This window comes from Dipodomys spectabilis, unplaced genomic scaffold, assembly GCF_019054845.1.
Source record: "Dipodomys spectabilis isolate Male_0828 unplaced genomic scaffold, ASM1905484v1 ptg000219l, whole genome shotgun sequence".
Classification (NCBI taxonomy): domain Eukaryota; kingdom Metazoa; phylum Chordata; class Mammalia; order Rodentia; family Heteromyidae; genus Dipodomys; species Dipodomys spectabilis.
In genome coordinates this window covers 2,440,320-2,461,651 of record NW_024870896.1, presented here as the reverse complement: position 1 = coordinate 2,461,651, position 21,332 = coordinate 2,440,320, and the positions used below count along the sequence as shown (strand labels likewise).

At 54.3% G+C, this 21,332-nt stretch overlaps 1 protein-coding gene across 1 annotated transcript; it reads right to left on the bottom strand.

The window, feature by feature from the left end:
• Positions 1-287: 287 nt before the first annotated feature.
• Positions 288-10,130, bottom strand: Cln6 (CLN6 transmembrane ER protein). The gene is made up of 7 exons (XM_042697464.1): positions 9,995-10,130; positions 6,951-7,065; positions 5,971-6,069; positions 4,989-5,177; positions 4,630-4,685; positions 3,437-3,559; positions 288-1,674 (listed from the first exon to the last, which is right to left on the bottom strand). The coding sequence occupies exons 1-7, from the start codon at positions 10,078-10,080 to the stop codon at positions 1,404-1,406; spliced, it is 939 nt and encodes a 312-aa protein (XP_042553398.1). The 5' UTR covers positions 10,081-10,130; the 3' UTR covers positions 288-1,403.
• Between the last annotated feature and the right edge of the window lie 11,202 nt (positions 10,131-21,332).

Genomic DNA, 21,332 nt, shown 5'->3' with positions numbered 1-21,332 from the left:
TACAGGTTTACTAGTGACCTGTCCTGCCCTGATCCACTAAGACTTGGATTGACTGGGAAGAAAAGTCCCCTTCAGCCCCACCTCCAGGACCCTGCTGAGTGGCATGCAGAGCCATTGAACAGACCAGGATTGAGAGGACCCTTGGGGGTCCCCCCCAAGGTTGTGCTGCTAGAAGGGACCTCACACCCCAGCTGGGATCCAGGCCAGTGAGCTCCCAACCCTCTCTACAATTCCCCCTGCCTCCCCATCTCACAACCAAGCCAGAAAGGACGCCAGCCAGGCTGGGCTCCACATAACACCAGCCTTTATTCACACCTCTCATCACCCGAAGCTGCCTGCCAGCAGAGGGACCCCAGCACAGCAGAGAGACTCAGCCCGGGCCTCCCCGAGATCATGAGGGGAAGGGCTGCAGCCCACAGCACCATGACCAGGGCTGACTGCAACATGAGGCTGGGGTAGCTTTCAAGGAAAACCACTGAACCAGAGGCCTGGGAGAGAAGGGAGCTGGGAGGGGCCCACTCCGCTGAGAGCAGGCCTCCCTTCCTGGTAGCAGGGGCCCTGGCAGAAAGAGATAAAGGCTAAGACAGGCAAGACTGGCAGGAGCCCAGAGCTGTCAGCCCCTATAACGGGGCTCAAGGAATGAGGCAAAGGTTTGAGACCTGTAGGCCGATACTCCACATCTGGCTGGCACCAAGTGGTGCCACAATCCTTCAGAGTTGGGGAGGGACAGTGCAGGGTGAACACCACCAGTAGGATGGCGTAGCATGGGAGAACTGGGCTTCAGGCACCCAGAGGTCTGGTGGCTGAATGCTGGCCAGGTGAGGGCCAGGTATGCTCATGGCCCTTTCAGGCTGGGGAGAGGGTAGAGGCTTGATAGAGCTAAGAGGGTGAGTAACCTCAACCCACTGGGCCCTTGCAGTGCAAATGAGGCCCTGAGAAGTTGTCTTCTCCTCAATAATCCAGAGAAAGATGACATAGTATACAAACATAGTGGCCCAGACCAGGTGGCCAGATGCTGGCCAAGCGGTACACCAGTGGCCCCGTGCTTTTGCACAGTCTGGTCTCTCCTGCATGGCTGAGACTTCCTATAAGAGCCAGCCCAGGCCTGAGCAATAGGAGTGGGGTCAGGAGTCCCAACAACAGGTAAAGGCCAGGATCCTGGCCTGGACACACTTCCCAAACTAAATTCCATCCCGAAAAGATCTAAATCAAGGAGAATCCTGACCCACACTGCTCAGTCTGTCAGTAATGCACTCTGTACACACACAGCCTGCTCCATCCTCATGTCTTACATACTCATGGGCATGGGCGTGCGCGCACGCACACACACACACACACACACACCTGTGTTCAGATGCCCCATGATCTGTCTCTCCCAAGGGAGCAGAGGATGGTTTGGGGACTCAGGGCCGACTGCTGACATGGAGAGTATAGAAGGCCCAGGGTTCGGGGACATAGATGACTCCCGGGTACTTCTTCCTGAGTACAGGGTCATTCCACAGCCAGGCCACCCAGATCGCCACCAGCGAGAGGGTGAAGGTGAAGGAGTAGAGGAGGAAAAAGCCGTTGCTGTCCAGGAAGAGGTGCCTGCGCTTTTGGTGTAGGACGAGCGCTAGCATGGCGAAAAAGGTGAAGATGAACAGGATGAAGATCTGCCCCTCGGTGACCAGGTACCTGGAGAAGCAGGTCAAAGTGTCAAGGAAAAGCGGGTACCACCCCAACCCTACCCTGCGTAGGGATACAGACACCAGGCAGCCCAGAACTGCTCACCTGGCATCCAGGCCCCGTGTGTCAGGCCACTCTGCTGCAGCCCACTTTGGCTTGATGCATTTGCTTACAAGCACGCAGGGGTTTGTGTGTCCCATCCTTTGCTACTGGGGATGTATGTATATAGTATGTGTTCATTTATTTGGAACCGAAGACTGAACTCATATGCACATAAGAGGCATAGGCTGATACCTGTGCTTCACCCAAGCCCTTTTGTGTTTTGGTTTGAGCTATGATCTTGAGACTTTGCCTGGGCTGGCTTCCAACTCCAGATCCTTCTGCCTTTATCTCCAAAGTGGGATTACAGGTGTGCATCACCATGCCTGGCCAGTTGTCAGGATTTAAATAACAATATTAAAAAAAGAAAAAACACAGAGTATTTGGCAGTGGTTTCCCTTTTTACATGAGCTTACGTCCACATGACAACTGAGGGACAAAAGCCCTAACATTGGAGAGTACTGTCTGTCACTGTCACAAGCCCCCATTTTTGTTTCCAGCTTGGTTTCTGTGGGGCTGGGAGCTTGGAAATGCAGTTACAGTTTGCAGGGATGGGTATCACTGGCCCTCAGAGATTGGGACACCATCCTATCTCTAAGAGACCTGGCGGTGGTCCAGAGAACACACAGCACTTGCTGGGGGGGGGGGGGTGACCTGCTCATCCCCATGACAACTGTGACACCAATCTATCCACTCAAGAAACTACAGCTCTGCAACTTGGGGGCCTATGCGCATGAGGAAATTCATGTGGAGCCTGTTTTCTCCCTTGGAAAGGGAGTGTAAAGGCTCTGTCTCTGGAGGTTCCAGGCATGCGCAGTTGGGGCATCTCTTCCTTGGGAAGGGCTGCAGTTTAGCAGATGGCTGTGGGCCCTGCAGATAGCTCCTGCCTAGTTTAGCCGCTTTCCTGGGGAGTAAACAACTTTTCCCTCCTCCTCCCATTCCCCCAACTCTGTCCTGGGGCTGGGGGCGGGGGGGGCGGGAGACACACACAGGCTAACCCCTAGAGGGCCTTTGCAATGGCAGGGAAGCCCCTAGAGCTGGCTAGCACTGACCCAGAGAAAGAAGAACCTTTTCATGCCAGAGGGGCCTCATCTGAGAAGGGCTCAAGTCTGTTCAGGCCCTTCCTGAAGACGGCCTGTCTGCAGGGCAGAAGCGGGGAGGGAGAGCCCAGCTAGAGGGAGCAAGGGAGCCAAACAAGCCACCCCTAGGTGTGGACACCTATCTAGTCCTAGTGGTCTCCATGTTGCTTTGTGGTCCACAAAGGCCCTCCTCGTCCCCAGATCCCTACCATCTCCTGAGGAATCAGGCAGGTAATTGTCTCCATTCTACAGAGGGGAAACTGAGGCTCGGGGGCTGCATAGATGGGCTCTATGGCCCTAGAGTGGCAGGGGGTCTGGGTAGTGAGCACAAAGTGGGAGGAGGAGCGAGACCAGAGACCGCAACCTTACCCTCTCCATCTCCCTGTGCATTCTGACCTGGGCTGCTAAGTAAAACAGAGGCCACTGCAAAGAACTGACACGGTCCCATCGAGACCCAGGAGGACACGGGCTCACACGGGGCTGGCCACACGCAGGGCTACCCACAGGTCTGGGGTCCAGTGGGTTCTGACCGTGGCGGCTCACTGAGTGCCCTGGTCCCACACGGCTCCACCCCAGTACTGCTGTCCACTCACCAGTAGTACAGGCCACTGGGCACCACCAGCAGCAGGGCAGGCCCCGGCATGAAGCTCTGCTCTTTGCAGGCTGTGAAACAGCCGCTGAAGTACATGAAGAGGATGAGGAAGAAGGGGATGTACCTGGGAGAGGGAGATCCAGCCTCAGGCAGCTGCCCCCTCACCCCTACCTTCCCCCCCCCCGCCCTGCCACCTACCCTCGCCCAGGGCCTTTCGCCACCACTGTCCAATCCAGCGTTACCTCAGTCTGCACAATGCCTGCCTTGAAGTGGCTGCAACTCTCCACCCCCACAGCCTTTCCAAGAGGGCTCACACTGGCTTCCACTCTGCCTGCCTGCCTCACTCTATCTGAGGACAAGGGAGGGGTGGGGTTCTTCCTTACCCACATTCCCCCAGATGCCAGCAGACCTAGCACCACCACACTGGCCTGGAAATGAGGCTGGTGCTGAGCAAGCATTGTCAGGGGGCAAAGGTCATCGTAGAGCCCCTTACCCCCAGCCAGCCCCCACTTCATCCGGAAGTACAGCTTTTGCTCCCCACAGCTCCTTTTCTCTGCCTGACCCCCCAGCCTCACCCCTCACCTGCTCCTCTCCCCTGTTCTCTCCCAACCTTCCACCGCAATGCCAGGAGGCCTGGCAGGAAGCCTTTCAAGCCAACTTTTCCATGCCCTGAACAGACTGCACACACCAATGCAGGGCACAGGTGGCACTTTGTCTGGGGCTGGCCTGCCATTCTCTATCAACCTCCTTCCTCTGGCTTCAGTTTACGTCCCCCTTACAGGATAGAGAGCCACAGATGATGCCCCCTCATTCAGGCCCTGAATCCTTAGTCTGAGCTCCCATTTCTGAAGTTTCCTCCTGGTGGAATGATGGATTGGGGAAAGGAGATGCGCTGGAAGTCCTGAGATGTACTAGCTACCAGGGGGACCCCAGCCCCACCCTCCACACACACACCTCTCTGGAAGTGGTTCACCCCAGGCTCCAGTCTTGGCTTGGGTAGGATGACAGCCTCTTGCTGCCCTCTAGTGGACCGGGAGGGAGAGGGTCGGTGTGTGTGTGTGGGGGGGGGGGGGTCCAGCCCACAGCACCCTCTCAGGAATGAGAGCCCCATGCCAGGCACTCCACTCAGCACATGAAGCCATGTCCAGAGGGCTGTGGCCTGATGGGTAATGGACAGATTGGGTCTTCACTCACCACAGGCAGTGGCCCAGGTACTCGTCGTAGTAGTAGAGCAGCTCAAAGGAGTCAATCTGAGGGAGGCACGGGTGTGGTAGGGTTAGTGGGAGCTGCTTTGGGGGGCTGGGCCCAAACAGCATACCTGGATACCCTTCCTCTACTTCCCCACTCAGAGGCTTGACCTCTACCAGGTGGGGGACCCTTGGCTGGCACGGTGTGATAATCCACAAGCATCCTACCTTAACAGGCCGACGGTATCCTCCCCTAGCTTTCAACAGAAGGTCAGCTGTGGCGGTGACAGGCTGGGGCAGCTTCAAGCCCCCCAGGACCGACCCTTAGGGTACCCCTGGTGTGGGGGGGAGTCCAGGGAGCCTCACCAGTGTCTCCGGTTTGAGGTTCTTGATGATGGGGTTCTCGCGGACTGAGAGGTGGTGCTGGTAGCCACTGAAGAGCAGACGGTGGTTGACAGAGTCGCCCACCAGGTGGATGCTGGCACCCATGATGAAGGTGATGATGCTGATGTAGACCACGGAGCGCGGCAGGGTGCGGGGGGACCGCTCAATGAGCTGAGGGTCAGAGAAGGCCATGGCGTGTGACCGCCTGCCCGCCTCCGGAAGCAGTGGATCCTCTGCAGGTCAGTCCACCCCCACCTCGTGTGACCCTCCAAGCCCAGCAGGGTCTCAAAATGTTCGCATGTACGCCCTTCTCCTGGGGGAGATCAGACTGGGGACCTAGCAGTGAATACTAGCAAGGTTATCATCCATCAACACAGACAGCCATGTGCTCCTGGTGACACCAGAGCATCCATCAATGCAGGAGTCCAGGCCCAGGCTCTCCAACCCGCCAACCATCGACCCAAGATACCCAAACACATCCAGGTCTGTACTGAGCATGTGCAAACTTCTTAAAAACTGTCTCCTATTCCCTAACCAACACAGGGTAACAACTAAGGACGGCATTGGCTTAACTTGAAAGTCATGAGGAGATTAGCCTCCCAGTAGGACTCCTGAGGCCAGGGGTTACAGTGCAGCCTCATGGCTGACTTTCCTTCCGTTACCTAGCCCCAGCTTCCATCATCAGCTGGTCCCAGCCTGCCTTCCCTCTGGTCCGACATGCCCCAGTCACTCCCTTCTACCCGCCCTCACAGATACTTTATGGTTTCCCATACACAGCCTTCTCCCATTTTGCCAGCTGGCACACTGCTGGGTTTCCTCCTGTGTGGGGGGAAGGGAGATGTCTCTACTCCCTTTGACACGCCCCCTCTCCCATAGTCCTGATTCTCCAATGCTGTGGAGAAAGCCTAACTCAATGACCGGGGCTGGAGGAGAGGACGGGAGGAGGGATGGGACATGATGGTACCTTGAGCAGAAGAAAGGGTGTAATGATGTTGTAGGCCATGTGGAAGTAATCCCCAACGCTGGGCTTGTTGAGAGGGAACCACTGGAGCGGGAACACAAGCTGTAGAGAGGGACATGCTCACCAGGCTGCTCCTCTAGGCCCTGGGAGCTAGCCCCTCTTACATAAACACGTTTAAATGTGAACAATTAAAAGAATGTGCTGGGGTTGGGAAGGTGGCTCAGTGGTAGTTTGCCTCGCATGAATGAGGCCCTGGGTTCAATTCCTTAGCACCACATAAGCAGAAAAATCTGGATGTGAAGCTGTGGCTCAAGTAGTAGAGCGCTAGCCTTGAGCTGAAGAGCTGAGGGACAGTGCCCAGGCCCAGAGTTCAAAAAAAAAAAGTAATAATAACAAAATAAAATAATGTGCTGGATGCCGGTAGCTCACATCTGTAATCCTAGCTACTCAGGAGTCTGAGATCTGAGGATCGTGGTTCAAAGCCAGCTCAAGCAGGAAAGTCCATGAAACTCTTATCTCCAATTAAACACCAGAAAACTGAAGTGGCGCTGTGGCTCTAGTGGCTCTAGCTCACCTTGAGCTGAAGAGCTGAGGGACAGCACCCAGGCCCAGAGGTCAAACCCCATAACAGAGAAGAAGAAAAAAAAAAAAAAGGAAAAAGTGACCTTTAAGGAAAGAGAATAATTTTGCTAGCTGAAACCAAAACTACCTGGGACTCAGTCATTTAAATATGCAAAATGAGCAAACACACTTCATTTCTAGACTGATGTTATCCCGTAGGATGATGGGATAAATCTGAGCCCACTCAGCCGCCTTTGATCCCCTCACATGCCACATGTGCCTGGCTGGCACCCAGCTGGACAACATGACAGCGTTGCGATCTGTGCTCTTTGCTCAATGGCAAGCTCAGCTGACAAATTCAAGCCACACCAAGTCCCCTCAACGATGCTCAGGGCTCTGCCCACAGCTTCCCTTTCACTCACCATAGCGATGGGGCGGCCAAAGTCCAGCACCCAGTTCTGCAGTGTGAAGTAGAACCAGAGGTCAAAGTGGAAGGGAGCCGTGCGGTCAGCCTCATCCGCCTTGAGGGAGCTATGCCTGAGAAGGGACAAGACGAGGCGTGAGCTCTTCTCTCCTCCCCCCATGGGAACCTGCCAAGACGAGAGACAAAGAGGTCTGCCCACTTGAAGGCAGGAAGAGACTCATGCCCCAGGCCCAGGGAAAGGGTTTTGCTGTAAATGCTGGAGTCCAGCCATGCAGTGCAGTGCAGGATTTCAGTGTAGATTTTGCCATGACTGTAGTAGCTTCCTGTGATTTGGGAAGCCAAAGAGGTACAGTAATTGTTGAGCTTTCTTCCTATAAGACGAGGGGGAAACAAAGGATGCCAGCAGCACTGGAACGTGGGTAGCAGGGTGACGGATGACAGTAGGCCACGGTATTGATACTGTGAGCTGTTTACAAGTAGGACATCATTCGTTCATTCCCTTATTTACTGGGGTTGGAGTTGGTACTCGTACCCTCCTCCCTTCATTTAACACCCCCTCCCCCAATCCTCGCAGAAAATCCGTGGTTGGAGCAATGTTCCCAATGTGTAGAAGAGAAAGCAGCCCCAAGGGGTTAAATGATTGGCCCCAGGTCACTCTGGCGCACGACTGAAACCTAAGCCCCAGAGTTTAGGCATCTCAATGTCCATACTGTAGTCGTGCGGCGTGGGATGGACACAATCCTGAGCCGGACCAATCTGAGCGCTCCAATTAAACTGCCTGGTAGGAACTGGAGGACATGGAAGGGCCTGGGGCCTTCTTCCCTCCTGGCTCCTCAACTTTGAGACTCTAACTACTCAGAGGGTAAAGGCAACCCCTCGCCCCCCTGGCTAGAACCTCAAGCGTTTTTTGCACATTCCTGACTGCACAGACTTCAGAGCCCCCAGCTGGGCCAGCCCTAGGTCTCAATCACCAGCAATTTCTGCCAAGCGGGAATGGGAAATGTTGGCAGGTAACGTGAAACAAGGCTGGCTTATGCTTCCTCCACAGCCCTCAAGGCTACAGAATGGGGAAACTTACACCCTAACTGACAGCTGGAGGGTGCATGTACCATGCACACACCTGAAATACTGAAATGTGAGCAGCATCTAGGGGGCAGAAGAGGAGTCTTGTCCTAGAAGAAGTAAGCAGACACCTAGTATGGATGGGGATATGGAGAGAGGCTTTAGGTTCTGATAAGGAATGATGAGATGCTACAGATGATGAGAATTAAAAAAAAAAAGGAGGGACAAGCAAATAATGACAAGAGGAAAAAGGCAACTAGAAGCTACAAGAAAAACAAAAGGAAGTGTAAACTCTCACTTGGCCTCTGTGGGGAGCAATGTTTACAAGGTTTAAACATTGTAAGCACTGGATACTGGCTTTAAGTATACAGTATTTAAGATCAATCCACAAACAAAATATAGAAGCTAGTTATGACAGAAGACAATTACCACCCTCTTAGCATCTAGCAGTGCTGGATAGACCAAAGGTACTTAATGGATGTCTGCTGAGTACAATGGATGTTTCTAGTCAGTATGAACAGCCTGGCCTCAATCTGGCCAGGCTCCTTAACCCACCTGAGCCTACATTTATTCACATCAATAAAATGATCAAGTCAGAGGTTTTGGTGAGCTTTGGATGAGCAAACGGGTAATAAATGCACACTACAGGCATGTACTGTCTAATGATGGACAGTTCTGAGAAATAGGTTGTCAGGCATTTAGGGTGACCATCTTCATGTGTACTTCTACAAATTCCCATGGCCCTGACGTCAGCAGGCAAAAGAATCGAATGAGATGACCACAGGAATGTAGTCGCTCCTATCAAGGAATTTGCTCGATCATTGTTTGCATATGAACAGCCAGTCAATGCAGTCTATGTAAGTTCTTCAGTAGCAAGAGGGGAGAGCTCACCTCAGCCCATCTCCTGACATCCGAAATCATACCACAGAGGTGCTAAAATGGGCTTTGTGCTTAAAAAACTCACATGGCTGCCCTGTGCCTAGAGACCAATGCCCGGAGAGACTAAAGGCTGCATTCTTAGCCTGTCATTTAGGGTGGGAACAAGGGTAAAACTTGTGTGTGGGGGGTCCCTGAAGCTCAACAACTCGCTGCCTACCCAGGTACTTTCTCCCATGTTGCACTGGTGCTTTCTCCCATGTTGCTTGGGCCTACGTTCCAGTCCCAGCCCCTGGTGCAAAGAAAGGCCACAGACGTATCCTCCAACACTGACAAAGTCCCAGGGCCCATGCCCTCTCCCTGGAGGGACCTGCTGTTCTTCCTTTCTTTCTTTTGGCGGTCACGGGGCTTGAACTCTGGGCCTGGGCACTGTCCCTCAGCTCGTCAGCTCAAGGCGAGCGCTCTACCACTGGAGCCACAGCGCCACTTCCGGTTTTCTGGTGGTTTAGTGGAGATAAGAGTCTCACGGACTTTCCTGGCCGGGCTGGCTTTGAACCGCGATCCTCAGATCTCGGCCTTGCAGAATCACGGAAGCCTCGGGGCTCCTCCCCGATGACCGCTCACCTGCCGGGGCCCTGGCCCTCCTCGCCCGGGCAGGGCTGGCGCCCACCCTAGGGTTTGATGAAAGGCTGGGCACATCAGAGGTGCTTTTAACACCGACGGCGTCTCTGGTCCGGAAGGAGATGTAAAGAAAAATGGAGGGCAGGATTAAAAGGCGATTTCCCGCCGGGCTACGGGGAGGTGAGCGCATCCCGGTCCCCGCCCCGGGGCGGCCCCGGCCCGCGGGGCTCGCGGGACCCCCGCGTCGCGGAAGTGGCTCCGGGACTTGCAGGGGAGCCCGGGTTCGGGCGGGCGGGCCCCGCGAGTCTCCCGGACCCGGCATGGCCTTCCCGGCAGGAGCAGCAATCCCAACGCGATCACCGGGCGGGGCGGGGGCAGGAGGACCCCAAACTGGCCCGGGAAGAAGGGGGACCCGGAATGTGGGGTGCGCGCGGCCCGCCGCCGTCCCGGCGCCCCGTCCTCCCGCCTGCCGCGAGCGCCCACCTGGCCTGCAGGAAAAAGGCTCCGGGCTGCGCGCCTGGACCGCTCGCCGCTCCGGGGAGCTGCCGCCTCCGTGCCGCGGACTCCATGGCTGCCCGATCGGCCGCCGAGTCGGGGGCGGGCCGGGATACCCCGCGCCGCGGCCGCACGGAGAGCAGAGGCGGCTGGGCTGAGCGGGAGCGCGGGCGGGGCCTCGGGGTGGGCGGGGCCTCGGGGTGGGCGGGGCCGCGGGGCGGGCGGGGCCGCGGGGTGGGCGGGGCCTCGGGATGGGCGGGGCCGCGGGGCGGGCGGGGCCGCGGGGCGGGCGGGGCCGCGGGGCGGGCGGGGCCTCGGGGCGGGCGGGGCCGCGGGGCGGGCGGAGCTCCTCGATTGCGCGGTCTCCGATGGGCGGGGCCATGCTGTGGGCGGGGCCTTCTAGCTGCACGGTCCCCTGAATGGACGGGGTCTCCTGGGGGGCGCGGTCTCGGATGGGCGGGGCTTCCTGGGGGCGCGGTCTCGGCTGGGCGGGGCTTCAGGCCAGAAGAGCAAGAAGAGAAGGGAGGAGGGAGAGGGTGGATGGAGTCCCAGGGGCTGCGCTGCGGGGCGGTAGAGGAGGACAGGGAGGCCCCGTGCGTGACCTCCGCGGCGGTGTGGTGCGGGGCCTGTCCCGTGCAGCGCGTCCGATCACGACGGGCTTGGTCTGTGCTGAGCTCCCTGGAGGATTTCCTCCAACCCCTGACTAGGACAGGAGGCTGCGGGACCCCGAAGGTGTGGGTGGTCCCGAGTCCAGTGCTGGACTTTGTGGCTGCTGGTCTTTGTGGCTTTGAAACAGTCACTTCTCTGCAGGTGCCCTGGGCTTGGGGTGATGATAAAGTACTGACTGTTGTGAGGGGATCCCCTGAGGCTGAGGTCAAGTAAGACTCTAGAGGAGGAACTTTGCAGTGGATGGAGAAGTATGGATGGGAACTGACCAAGTACCCTGGAGGTAGGGCCAGGCAGGAGCCCCCCGCCCCCACCCCTCGTGTCCAGAAAAAAGCTGCTGTGTGGAGGCATGGCAAGATTGGCAAGAATATCAGAATGCAAGAAGGAAGAACAGGGGCTCTCCCTGGACCTACTGTCTTCCCTCCATGAGGTCTGAAGAGCTCTGCCTATTTCCATTCTGTTGTCCCCCACCACCCCCGTCCTGGAGTTTTTTTTGTTTTTGTCAGCCATGGGGCTTGAACTCTGGGCCTAGGTGCTGTCTCTCAGCTCTTCAGCTCATGGCAAGCGCTCTGCCACTTCAGCTACAGCACCACTTCCAGTTTTCTGGTGGTTCATTGGAGATAAGAGTCTCATGGATTATCCTGTGGGGGCTAGCTTTGAACCGTGATCCTCAGATCTCAGGCTTCTGAATAGTTAGGATTACAGGCATGAACCACCAGCATCCAGTTTGTTTTTTGTTTGTGTTTGTTTTTGTTTTTAACTTGGGCTTTCCTTCCTTTCTTGGTCAGCTCCTGCAGCCCATAGACCACCTGTCAGTCATTACCTGTGCCCCTCACTGCATAGTACGTTTGCATCACAGCTTTCATTCTCTCACTTGACCTTTACCAAATCACAGAGGGGGTAAACCATATCCTCCTGCTTTTGAAGCAGAAGAAAGCCCATGTCCTTCTGTGCCCAAGGTCAGCTGAGGATATCTAGGAGACTGGCTCCTGGGCTTAATTCTTTAGGTCTACAGATTGATCTTCATGTCCACGTCCAGCACTGAAGGATTAAAGCTCCCTCTCTGACCCCAATCTCTCATTCTCTTCTGGCTTGGCATGCCTGCTGGGTTCCAGAGGGAGGGTCATCAAGTGCCCAGGATGTGCCCACAGATTTAATAACCCTCAGGAGTGGGCTTCCAGCCATCAGGCTGTGTGTGGAGGGAGCTTCTGATCCTTTTAATCCTCCGATCCCTTAAATACCAACAAATCTGCCCTCTGCCTGACACTGGCAGCTGCCCCTGGGGGCGTCCAAGCTGGCAGGAAGCCAGGCCTCACTGAATAAACATAAACACTCCTCCAGCTTGGTGAGATTCTAAGCCTGTCCCTGTGGCCTCTCAGTCAAGACCCCATCTTGATTGGCTTTCATTTCTGCTTCATTTTTCTTTCTTTCTCTCTCTCTCTCTCTCTCTTTCTTTCTTTCCTTCTTTCTTTCTTTCATTCTTTCTCCGTTGTGGGGCTTGAACTCTGGGCCTGGGTGCTGTCCCTCAGCTCTTCAGCTGAAGACAAGCACTCTACTACTTGAGCCACAGTGCCACTTCTGGTTTTCTGGTGGTTTATTGTAGATAAGAGTCTCACAGGCTTTTCTGCTTTGAACCACAATGCTTAGATCTCAGCCTCCTGAGTAGCTAGGATTACAGGGGTGAGTCACCAGCGCCTGGTCTCTGATTCTTTGCGCTTCTCAGCACAAGGGTTGGAACTCACTCTCAGGCTTGCTGAACACAGACACTATACCACCTGCCCCACCTTCCACTGGCTTTTAAATTTCATGAGACAAGGAGGGTGACAACTTTTGGGCATGGAGGGTGGCTCAGAATCTTGCTTATAACTCTCTGAGGACACGATTCTTGCATATCAGGAGGGCAAACTGTTTCAGGGCCCAGTATCAAGTTTTTCTGCTGAGAATTCTTTGGGGGATCTCCAGCCCAGTGTGTTGACTTTCACTTAAGCAGAAGTTCTCAGTCTCTGGCAAAGCGAGATTTAGCCAGTACTTGTAAACATATTTCCTAAGATGCTCCCAGCCACACCAGTCATCCAGGTCCTTGTCAGCCATTCAGTTTGACAACTGTCTTCACCAAGGCACACACCAACCCCTTCCCTCCCAGCAGCTGTGCACCTTTCTCCTCAGAAGTGCAGGAGTGTTGGACACATCACAGGGCAAACCTTTTCTTTTTTTCCTGTGGTGGTAGGGTTCAAACCTAGGGCCTGTGTATGCTAGGAAAGTGCTCTAGCCCTAAGCTTGCACCCTGAGATGAATCTTTCGTCATTAAGAGACAGCTGGGGGACAAATTCTTTGTTCCTCTTTCTGAAAAGACTGTCCTATGCTTCTGAAGTTGAGTCACACTTTCTTTTCTTTCTTTCTTTTTTTTTTTTTTTTCTCCTTTGGTCAGTTGTGGGGCCTGAACTCTAGGCCTGGGCTCTGTCCCTCTGCTCTTCAGCTCAAGGCTAGCACTCTACCACTTGAGCCACAGCACCACTTCCGGCTTTTTCTGCTTATGTGGTACTGAGGAATCGAACTCAGGGCCTCGTGCATACAAGGCAAGCAGTCTACCACTGAGCCACCTTCCCAGCCCGAGTCACATTTTCTTTAAAGAAGATCCCACAGGCTGAGAATGTGGCTTAGTGGTAGAGTGCTTGCCTAGTATGCATGAAGCACTGCGTTTGATTCCTCAGTACCACATAAGCAGAAAAGGCTGGAAGTGGCGCTGTGGCTCAATTGATAGAATGCTACACTTGAGCAAAAGAAGCTCCAGGACAGCATCCAGGCCCTGAGGGCCAGAGGAGAAAATGGAAGAGGAGGAGGAGGAGGAAGAAGAGGAGGAGGAGGAGGAAGAAGAAGAAGATTATTCTACAAGAACTGGAGATGTCATTCAGTGGTTCAGCCCTTGCCTAATGAGTGCAAGGCTCTGGGTTCAAACTCCAGCACTGAAAGAGAGAGATGGGGGGGGGGGAAGAACCACACACAAGTTCTGCATATTCAGCCAAAGCAGAAGCAAGTCACAAGGTTCTTCTCCTTCACCACACTTCCCCCATTCCCTCCCAGCTTCCTGGCCACTGTACCCCTGTACCCACTCAGCACGCATGCTGCTTGCTACCCAAGCTCAGCTTCTCAAGAAACGGATGCTAGAACAAGGATCTTACAAGGACGCTCAGTGGAGAGCATACACTAATGGGGTTAATCTGAATGGGGAGAGACAGGGCCCAGGGACCAGCTCTTCTCTCCTTCTGTAGTTTCCAAGGAGATGGCCCGAGCCCTCTGCAGGAAAGCCTTTAATCCTGTGCCATCAATCTACAACCTGAAGTAACATAGCAAGTTAGAAGCCCAGTTGGGCTAACATCCAGTCTTCATTCTAAATTCATCTCTCTGGCCAGTTTAAGAAATTTTGAGAATTTCTTTCCCTGAGACATCTTCCTCCCATGCCAGCCTGCCTCCAGGAGGCTTTGGAAGGCTCTGGAAGATGAAAGCTGTTACCAGAGTCATGACTCATAGTCCCTAACTCAGGGACAGCAGAGATAGGCAACGGGACAAGGAAAGGGTCAGTTATGTCTAAGTATGGAAGCCAACAAAGGTCTGGCTGAGAGACCCCTGAGTGTGGGAGACAGGGATTATGAATGGTTGGAAAACTGCTTAGGACCTTGCTCAGGACTGAAGCCATACTCCTAACTCTTTGCTTTAGTTTGCTTTACAGATGGAAGTCTCTTTTTTTGAAGGCAGCCCTCACCATGGCTTAAGGATTTGCTGCTAGGTTTCACTTGTTAAAAGTTCCTTGCCAGCTGAGCGCCAGTGGTTCACACCTGTAACCCTAGCTACTCAGAAGCCTGAGATCTGAGGATCGCGATTTGAAGCCAGCCTGGCCAGAAAAGTCCTGGTAAAACTCTGATCTCCAAAAACCAAAAGTGGTGCCATGGCTCAAAGTGGTAGAGTGCTAGCCTTAAGCAAAAGAGCTCAGGGACAGTGCCCAGAGGCCCTGAGTTCAAGCCCCATGACCAACAACAAAATTCCTTGCCCAACTCCCAACAAACAACTTTCAGGGACACTCAAACTATAACCAAATAGTACTGAGATAAACATAATCTGTCTGGACTCTTCTAAATTTCATGGAGGAGTGTGTCTGCTAGATATGTGAGCCAGATGTTTACCACACATCAGATGATGGTCAGCTCACTATGGGCTTGCACACTTGAAGGAAGCCCTAAAGTAGGAGACTCTTTTCTCTCCCCCACTGAGCAATGTGAGAGACTAGTGCCCTATAAATATGGGTATAAATCTATCCTTTCCAGAATCTTCCCTCTCACGAATACAAATAATAAAAATGGAAAAGTCAGCCTTGTTGAGACATAATTTACACATAAAGTTCTTTAAGTACACATTAATGAATTTTAACCAATATATATTCTCATGAAACAACAATTGCAATCATTATGCAGAATAAATCACTCCCCTCAAAGAATTCACAGTATTCACAGCAACACCCTCTTCTGCTACCTCAAGCTACCAGCCATCACCAATTATTTTTTGATGTGGGGGACAAAACCCAAAGTCTTGTGCATACTAGTCAAGCTCTTTACTTCTGAACATCTCCAACTCTTTTTTTTTTTTTCTAAGCAGCATCTCAATATGTAGACCAGGCTAGTCTCAGTAACTCCTGTCTCAGCCTCTGGAATGCTGGGATTACAGGTGTATGACATCATGTTCTAGTTTTGCCTTTTCATAAACATCATATACATTCAATCACTGGGCTTTTACTGCATGAGGTTTTTTTCATCTTGATTTTGAGAGTCATTCATGTTACTGTATATATTTGAGTTCAGTTGTTTTTATGACTGAAGAGAGTTGTGTTGTTCGGGTGTACTACAGTTCATTAGCCCATGCACTAGTGGAGTACACCAGGTTGTTCATAATCTGGGGTTATTGCAATACAGCGGTTGGGACATGTCACCCACAAGTCTGTTTGGGCAGATGCTTCATGTCTCATGGGTAAATACTTAGAAATAGGATGGCTGGGTCATACAGTAAATATGTGTTTAGCTTTTTAAGACATTGCAAACTGCTTTCCAAAATAACTGTACTATCTCAAGTGATTCGTAATCTTGCCTACTTCTGACTCTCGCTCTTGAAGTAGGAATCAAGAGAGATTACCTTCTGGCATTTTAGCAGTGTGCAGCCCTAGCACAACTGTGACTGGATGATAATCAAGTTGAGACATTAATTCCTGTGGCCTAGAGGCTGCTCCTCCCTGCAATGTGAGAGGATGTGCTAACTGGGCCACTCACCTGCTCCTAATTTCAGGCTCCCTTGCCCCTTCTGATCTTCCACGGCTGGGCCCTAGCTCGTGTGCCAAAACCAGAACCAGATGGAGATTGTCTATCCATAATGTATGGGTGTCTGAGAATCAAATTTCCACACAAGGCAAAAAAAAAAAGTTTTCTGACTTTAAATAATTTATTTGCTTGGATACTTGGCTCCAAGAGAACCATTGAACAATGAACACATGGTTATCACTTCTTAAAATTTTGAACAGGAACTGGGAAGGTGGCTCTGTGGTAGAGAGCTTGCCTTGCATGCATGAGGCCCTGGGTTTGATTCCTTAGCACCATATAAGCAGAAAAAGCCAGAAGTGGTGCTGTGGCTCAAGTGGTAGAGTGCTAGCCTTGAGCTGAAGAACTGAGGGCTAGCACCTAGGCCCAGAGTTCAAGCCCCACGACTGGCAAAAAAAAATTTGGACAAACACATTTTACTTAGGTCCAGAGATAAACCCAGAGATTTTAGAGCTCTGAACTCCAGGACTCTCATCTGTCAGGACTGGCCACTTGCTCTTATATGCCAAATAAAGATACAATAATGGTGAAGAACAATGATTTATTACATGGCATATATGCCACAGGAAGACAGCACTTCAGCCCATCTTCAGCCATCCTCAACGTACAGGTCTAAATAGTAATATGAGCAAGGAGAGAGAGGTATTGATAGTTATTAAACAATCCCTATCAAAGCATGGCATGGTTGCTGATTATTTCAGTCCTTATCTCTGGAAGGTTCCAAAGAAGTTATCCCTTTATCCCTGGGGGGGTGGGGGGTGGGGGGAGGGGGGGAGTGAACAAGTCACTGTGTGGAGACTCTGCTAAGCCTCAGGGATCATTTTGTCCCCTTGTCCTGATGAAGTTACCCATCAATCCTTTCCTTTCACGTTCCTAAGATGGGTGCAAAGTGACTGCAAAAAGAATGGCTTAGAACAAAAGTACCTAGGCCAAGATTTTCTGATGCATTTTAGTTCATTCATAGGCTCAAGCAAGTAGTCAGGCCTCCAGAGAAAGCAACTTTTAGGCACTTCTTAAGACTGTTAACATGCCAATGACCTATTTATTTATTTATTTTTTGCCTCTTAGCTCCAACTTCATTTTTCATTACTTGTTCTGGGATACTGGGCACATTTATTGTGAGTATGATTTAAGACTTTTCAGTCAGGGACCCTGGAAGGTCCCCTATTGAAGGGGAAGAAGGAGGCTCTCTTGCTAGTTGTAGTGACAGAATAAGACAGGAAAGAGGCAAATAGGTGAACCCATCAGAAGATAATATTCTAGCTCTTAAGGTGAATGGCAGGTTTCCAAGTGTCCCTCTTAGGCTGCTTTTGTTCTTTTGAACATATTTTAAGGTGCCTGTAGATCCTCTATTTTACCACTGTGTGGCAGGCCAGCACGTTCTTGAAGGGGAAAAGCTGGAGAAAATGGAAAGGTAACTGCTATTTCTGCATAGGAATACACCGATGAGGAAACATACGTACTAAAAATACATGATTAGGCTGAGTGGGGTGACCTGTGTTCCCAGCAAGGTGGGAGGGTGTTACCTGGAGGATTGCAAGCTGGGCGCTGGTGGCTTACCTCAGTGAACCCAGTACTCAGGAGGCTGAGTACTCAGGAGGCTGAGATCTGAGGATCTCAGTTCAAAGCCTGGCAGAAATTAACAAGCAAAAAGCCGGAAGTGGAGTGAAGCGTGCCTACTTGATTAATCTATTTGGCATTCCTGGGGTCACTGTTGGTTCTTTTCAGAATTTTTCAGTATTTCTCAAGGTGTTCACTCGGGTGAAGAGCATGGCCATGTGGAGGTGGTTACTTGGCAACTAGTTGGCACGCTGGCTCCCTTTGTTCTTTACTGGTTTGGGGTTGTTTTCACATTCGCATTAGAAGCACTAGTTCATAAGCGTCGGGATGGACCTGGGACATGAATAGCTACAGCACCGTAACGCGCAGTGGCTGTGAAGAACCCCCGGACAGACAGGTGGTTGTTGCTGTGTGTGGCTGTGAGGGTGCGCAGACAGGGCAGGTGGACGCTTTTCTGCTTCTGCAGCCAGGTTTGGGCATCAGGCCTGCAGCCGGTGCCGCGCGGGCTGGGCTTCCCCGGACTTGCCCTGACCACCCCCCCCCCCCCCCACACACACACCATAGGCCGCAAGCTGGAGCTGAGGTGTGAGCATCTGCAGACGCGGTGTCTCTGGACAAATCTTTAATATTGACTCCATGTGGCAATGATATTTTAGACGGGTTGGGTTCAATAAAATACTTTTATGAACTCCCCCCCCCCCACATACACCGGCTTTTGGTTTTGGGGAGGCGGCACTGGGCTTCTGCGCTCACGGGCCTCGCTCTCCGCAGACAGGCGCTCGGCTGCTAGGGCGGCCTCGGCCCTGCGCGAGAGACCCGGGCCCGGGGGAAGCCGAGCTGGGGCGGGGGAGCACCGGGGTGGGAGCGGGGCACTGGGGCAGGGACACCGGGGCGGGGACCGGGGCAGGGACACCGGGGCGGGGACCGGGGCACCGGAAGGGGGCTGGGGGCATCGGGCGGGGGGGGGCACCAGAAGGGGGATGGGGGCATCGGACAGGGGGGGCACCGGGGAAAGGGTCTGGGGGGGCGTCGGGCGGGGGGGCACCGGAAGGGGGCTGGGGGGCATCGGGCGGAGGGGCACCGGAAGGGGGCTGGGAGCATCAGGCGGGGGGGGGGAGCACCGGGGAAAGGGGCTGGGGGGGCATCGGGGGGGGCACCGGAAGGGGGCTGGGGGCATCGGGCGGGGGGGAGCACCGGGGAAAGGGGCTGGGGGGGCATCGGGGGGGGCACCGGAAGGGGGCTGGGGGCATCGGGCGGGGGGGAGCACCGGGGAAAGGGGCTGGAGGCATGTGGGGGCATCGGAAGGGGGCTGGGACATCGGGAAGGGACGGAGGCATCGGGCGGGGGGGGGCACCGGAAGGGGGCTGGGGGCATCGGGCGGGGGGGAGCACCGGAGAAAGAGGCTGGGGGGGCATCGGGCGGGGGGGGGGCACCGGAGAAAGAGGCTGGGGGGGCATCGGGCGGGGGGGGCACCGGAAGGGGGCTGGGGGCATCGGGCGGGGGGGGGCATCGGGCGGGGGGGAGCACCGGAGAAAGAGGCTGGGGGGGCATCGGGCGGGGGGGGGACCGGAAGGGGGCTGGGGGCATCGGGCGGGGGGGGACACCGGAAGGGGGCTGGGGGCATCGGGCGGGGGGGAGCACCGGAGAAAGAGGCTGGGGGGGCATCGGGCGGGGGGGGGGGACCGGAAGGGGGCTGGGGGCATCGGGCGGGGGGGGGCATCGGGCGGGGACGGGGGCATCGGGCGGGGGGGGGCACCGGAAGGGGGCTGGGGGCATCGGGCGGGGGCACCGAGCCGCGTCCTAGGGGCAGGCTCCGCCCTCACCACCCAGAAAGCCTCCACCTGCTTCTGGCGCGGGCTCGACGGGCGAGAGGGCGTCCACGGAGCCGCGCAGGGCCGGGTGCTCTGTCGTCCCGCCTCTTCCCCGCCCTCCCCCGGCGACGGCCGCCATTTTCCCGGGTGCGTGCGGATCACCCGGCTCTTGCCCCGCGGGCAGCGTGGCGGCCTCCCGCCCACCCACCGCATCCAGGCCCCGAGCGCGACTCTCCCCGAGGTCGCGATGCCGTTGGGGAGGGGGGGGCGGGGTCGCCGTAGGTTTGGGCGTAGGCGCATGGGAAAGGGCCGGGGAGCTGCGGGGGTCACGTAGTCTGCGAGTCTGCGCCTGCGCCGCGGTGTCCGGGCCCCAATACCGAGTGCGCCTGCGCCAAGGCTTGTGCGCGTGCGCCGTGGTGTCTGCGCGCCCTGGAGCGCGCGCCCCGGAGACCCGCCGCCAGGCCCATCCGCGGCGCCACGCGAGGGCTGAAGCCCGCGGTGTGTGCGTGCACGGCCCAGTGTGAAGGTGAATGGGACGATTCACGCCAGCGATCTAAACTTCACATTTTTATTTCCTGAGGTACAAGGGAAAATCAGGAGAGAGAGGCAGGAAGAAAGGCCCCCCACTCCCCCTGCATCCCTGGGAGGCACTGGCTTCGAGCTCGACGGCCCCGCCTCGAGCCCCGCCTTTTGTTGGTAATTTTGGAGATGCCTAGCGAAAGCAAGGTCTAGGTTCAGTTCCCAGTACTGCGTAAGCTATTTTTGAGAAAACAAAAATCCGGGCGCCGGTGGCTCACAGCTGTCATCCCAGCGACTCAGGAGGCTGAGATCGGAGGATCGCGGTTCAAAGCCAGCCGGGGCAGGAAAGTCCATGAGACTCTTATGTCCAATGAACCGCTCAGAAAACGGGAAGTGGCGCTCTGGCTCAAGTGTAGAGTGCTGGCCTTGAGATGAAGAGCGCCCAGGCCCAGAGTTCAAGCTCCACGACCGAGAGAGAGAAAACCATAAAGCAACCCTAAGACAAGATGGGTGCTGGGGGCTCACACTGGTATCTTAAATCTACTCAGGAGGCTGACATCTGAGGATCTCAGTTTGAAGCCAGCTTGGGTAGGAATGTCCTTGAGAGTCTTATCTCCAATTAATCACCAAAAAAGTCAGAAGTGAAGCCATGGCTCAAGTGGTAGAACTCTAGTCTTGAGCAAAAGAAGTTCAGGGACAGTGTCCAGGCTCTGAGTTCAAGCTCCAGAACAGGTGCCTACGAGCAAACACACACACACACACCAAATGAAACAAAAGCGAAGGCAAAATAAGGGCTGGAGGTAAGGCTCAAGTAGTAGAGCACCTACCTAGAAAGCACAAGGGCCTGAGCCCCAAACTCCAGTACTCTAAAAAATTAAATAAAATCAGAGGAGAGAGAGGGAGAGAAGGGCCAGAGAGAGACAGAGAGAAAAGAGAGAGGGGGAGGGGGAGAAGAGAGAGAGAGAGAGAGTTATATACTTGAGTATAGACTTGAGTTCTAGACTTAAGTGCTGCCTCTGGACTAGCTTGCCCAAACACCCAAACCTGACAAGTCAGTAGATATAACCACCACTTCCCCAGTTACAGAAGATGCAGGGATTGAACAACAGGTTAAACAGCACAACAAAGGATGCAGTCAGCAAAATCCAGTGTGCGTGAAACTCCTGGGCAAGCAATGTTGTTTTCTCAGTAAATAAGCTAAAAGAAAAAAGAGGAAGGGGGAGAATGTGGTTTAGTGGTAGAGCGCTTGCCTAGCATGCATGAAGCCCTGGGTTCAATTCCTCAGTACCACATAAACAGAAAAAGCTGGAAGTGGTGGTGTGGCTCAAGTGGTAGAATGCTAGCCTTGACCATAGAGAAGCTCAAGGTTAGAGCCCAAGTCCTGAGTTCAAGCCTGAGGATTGGGGGGAAAAA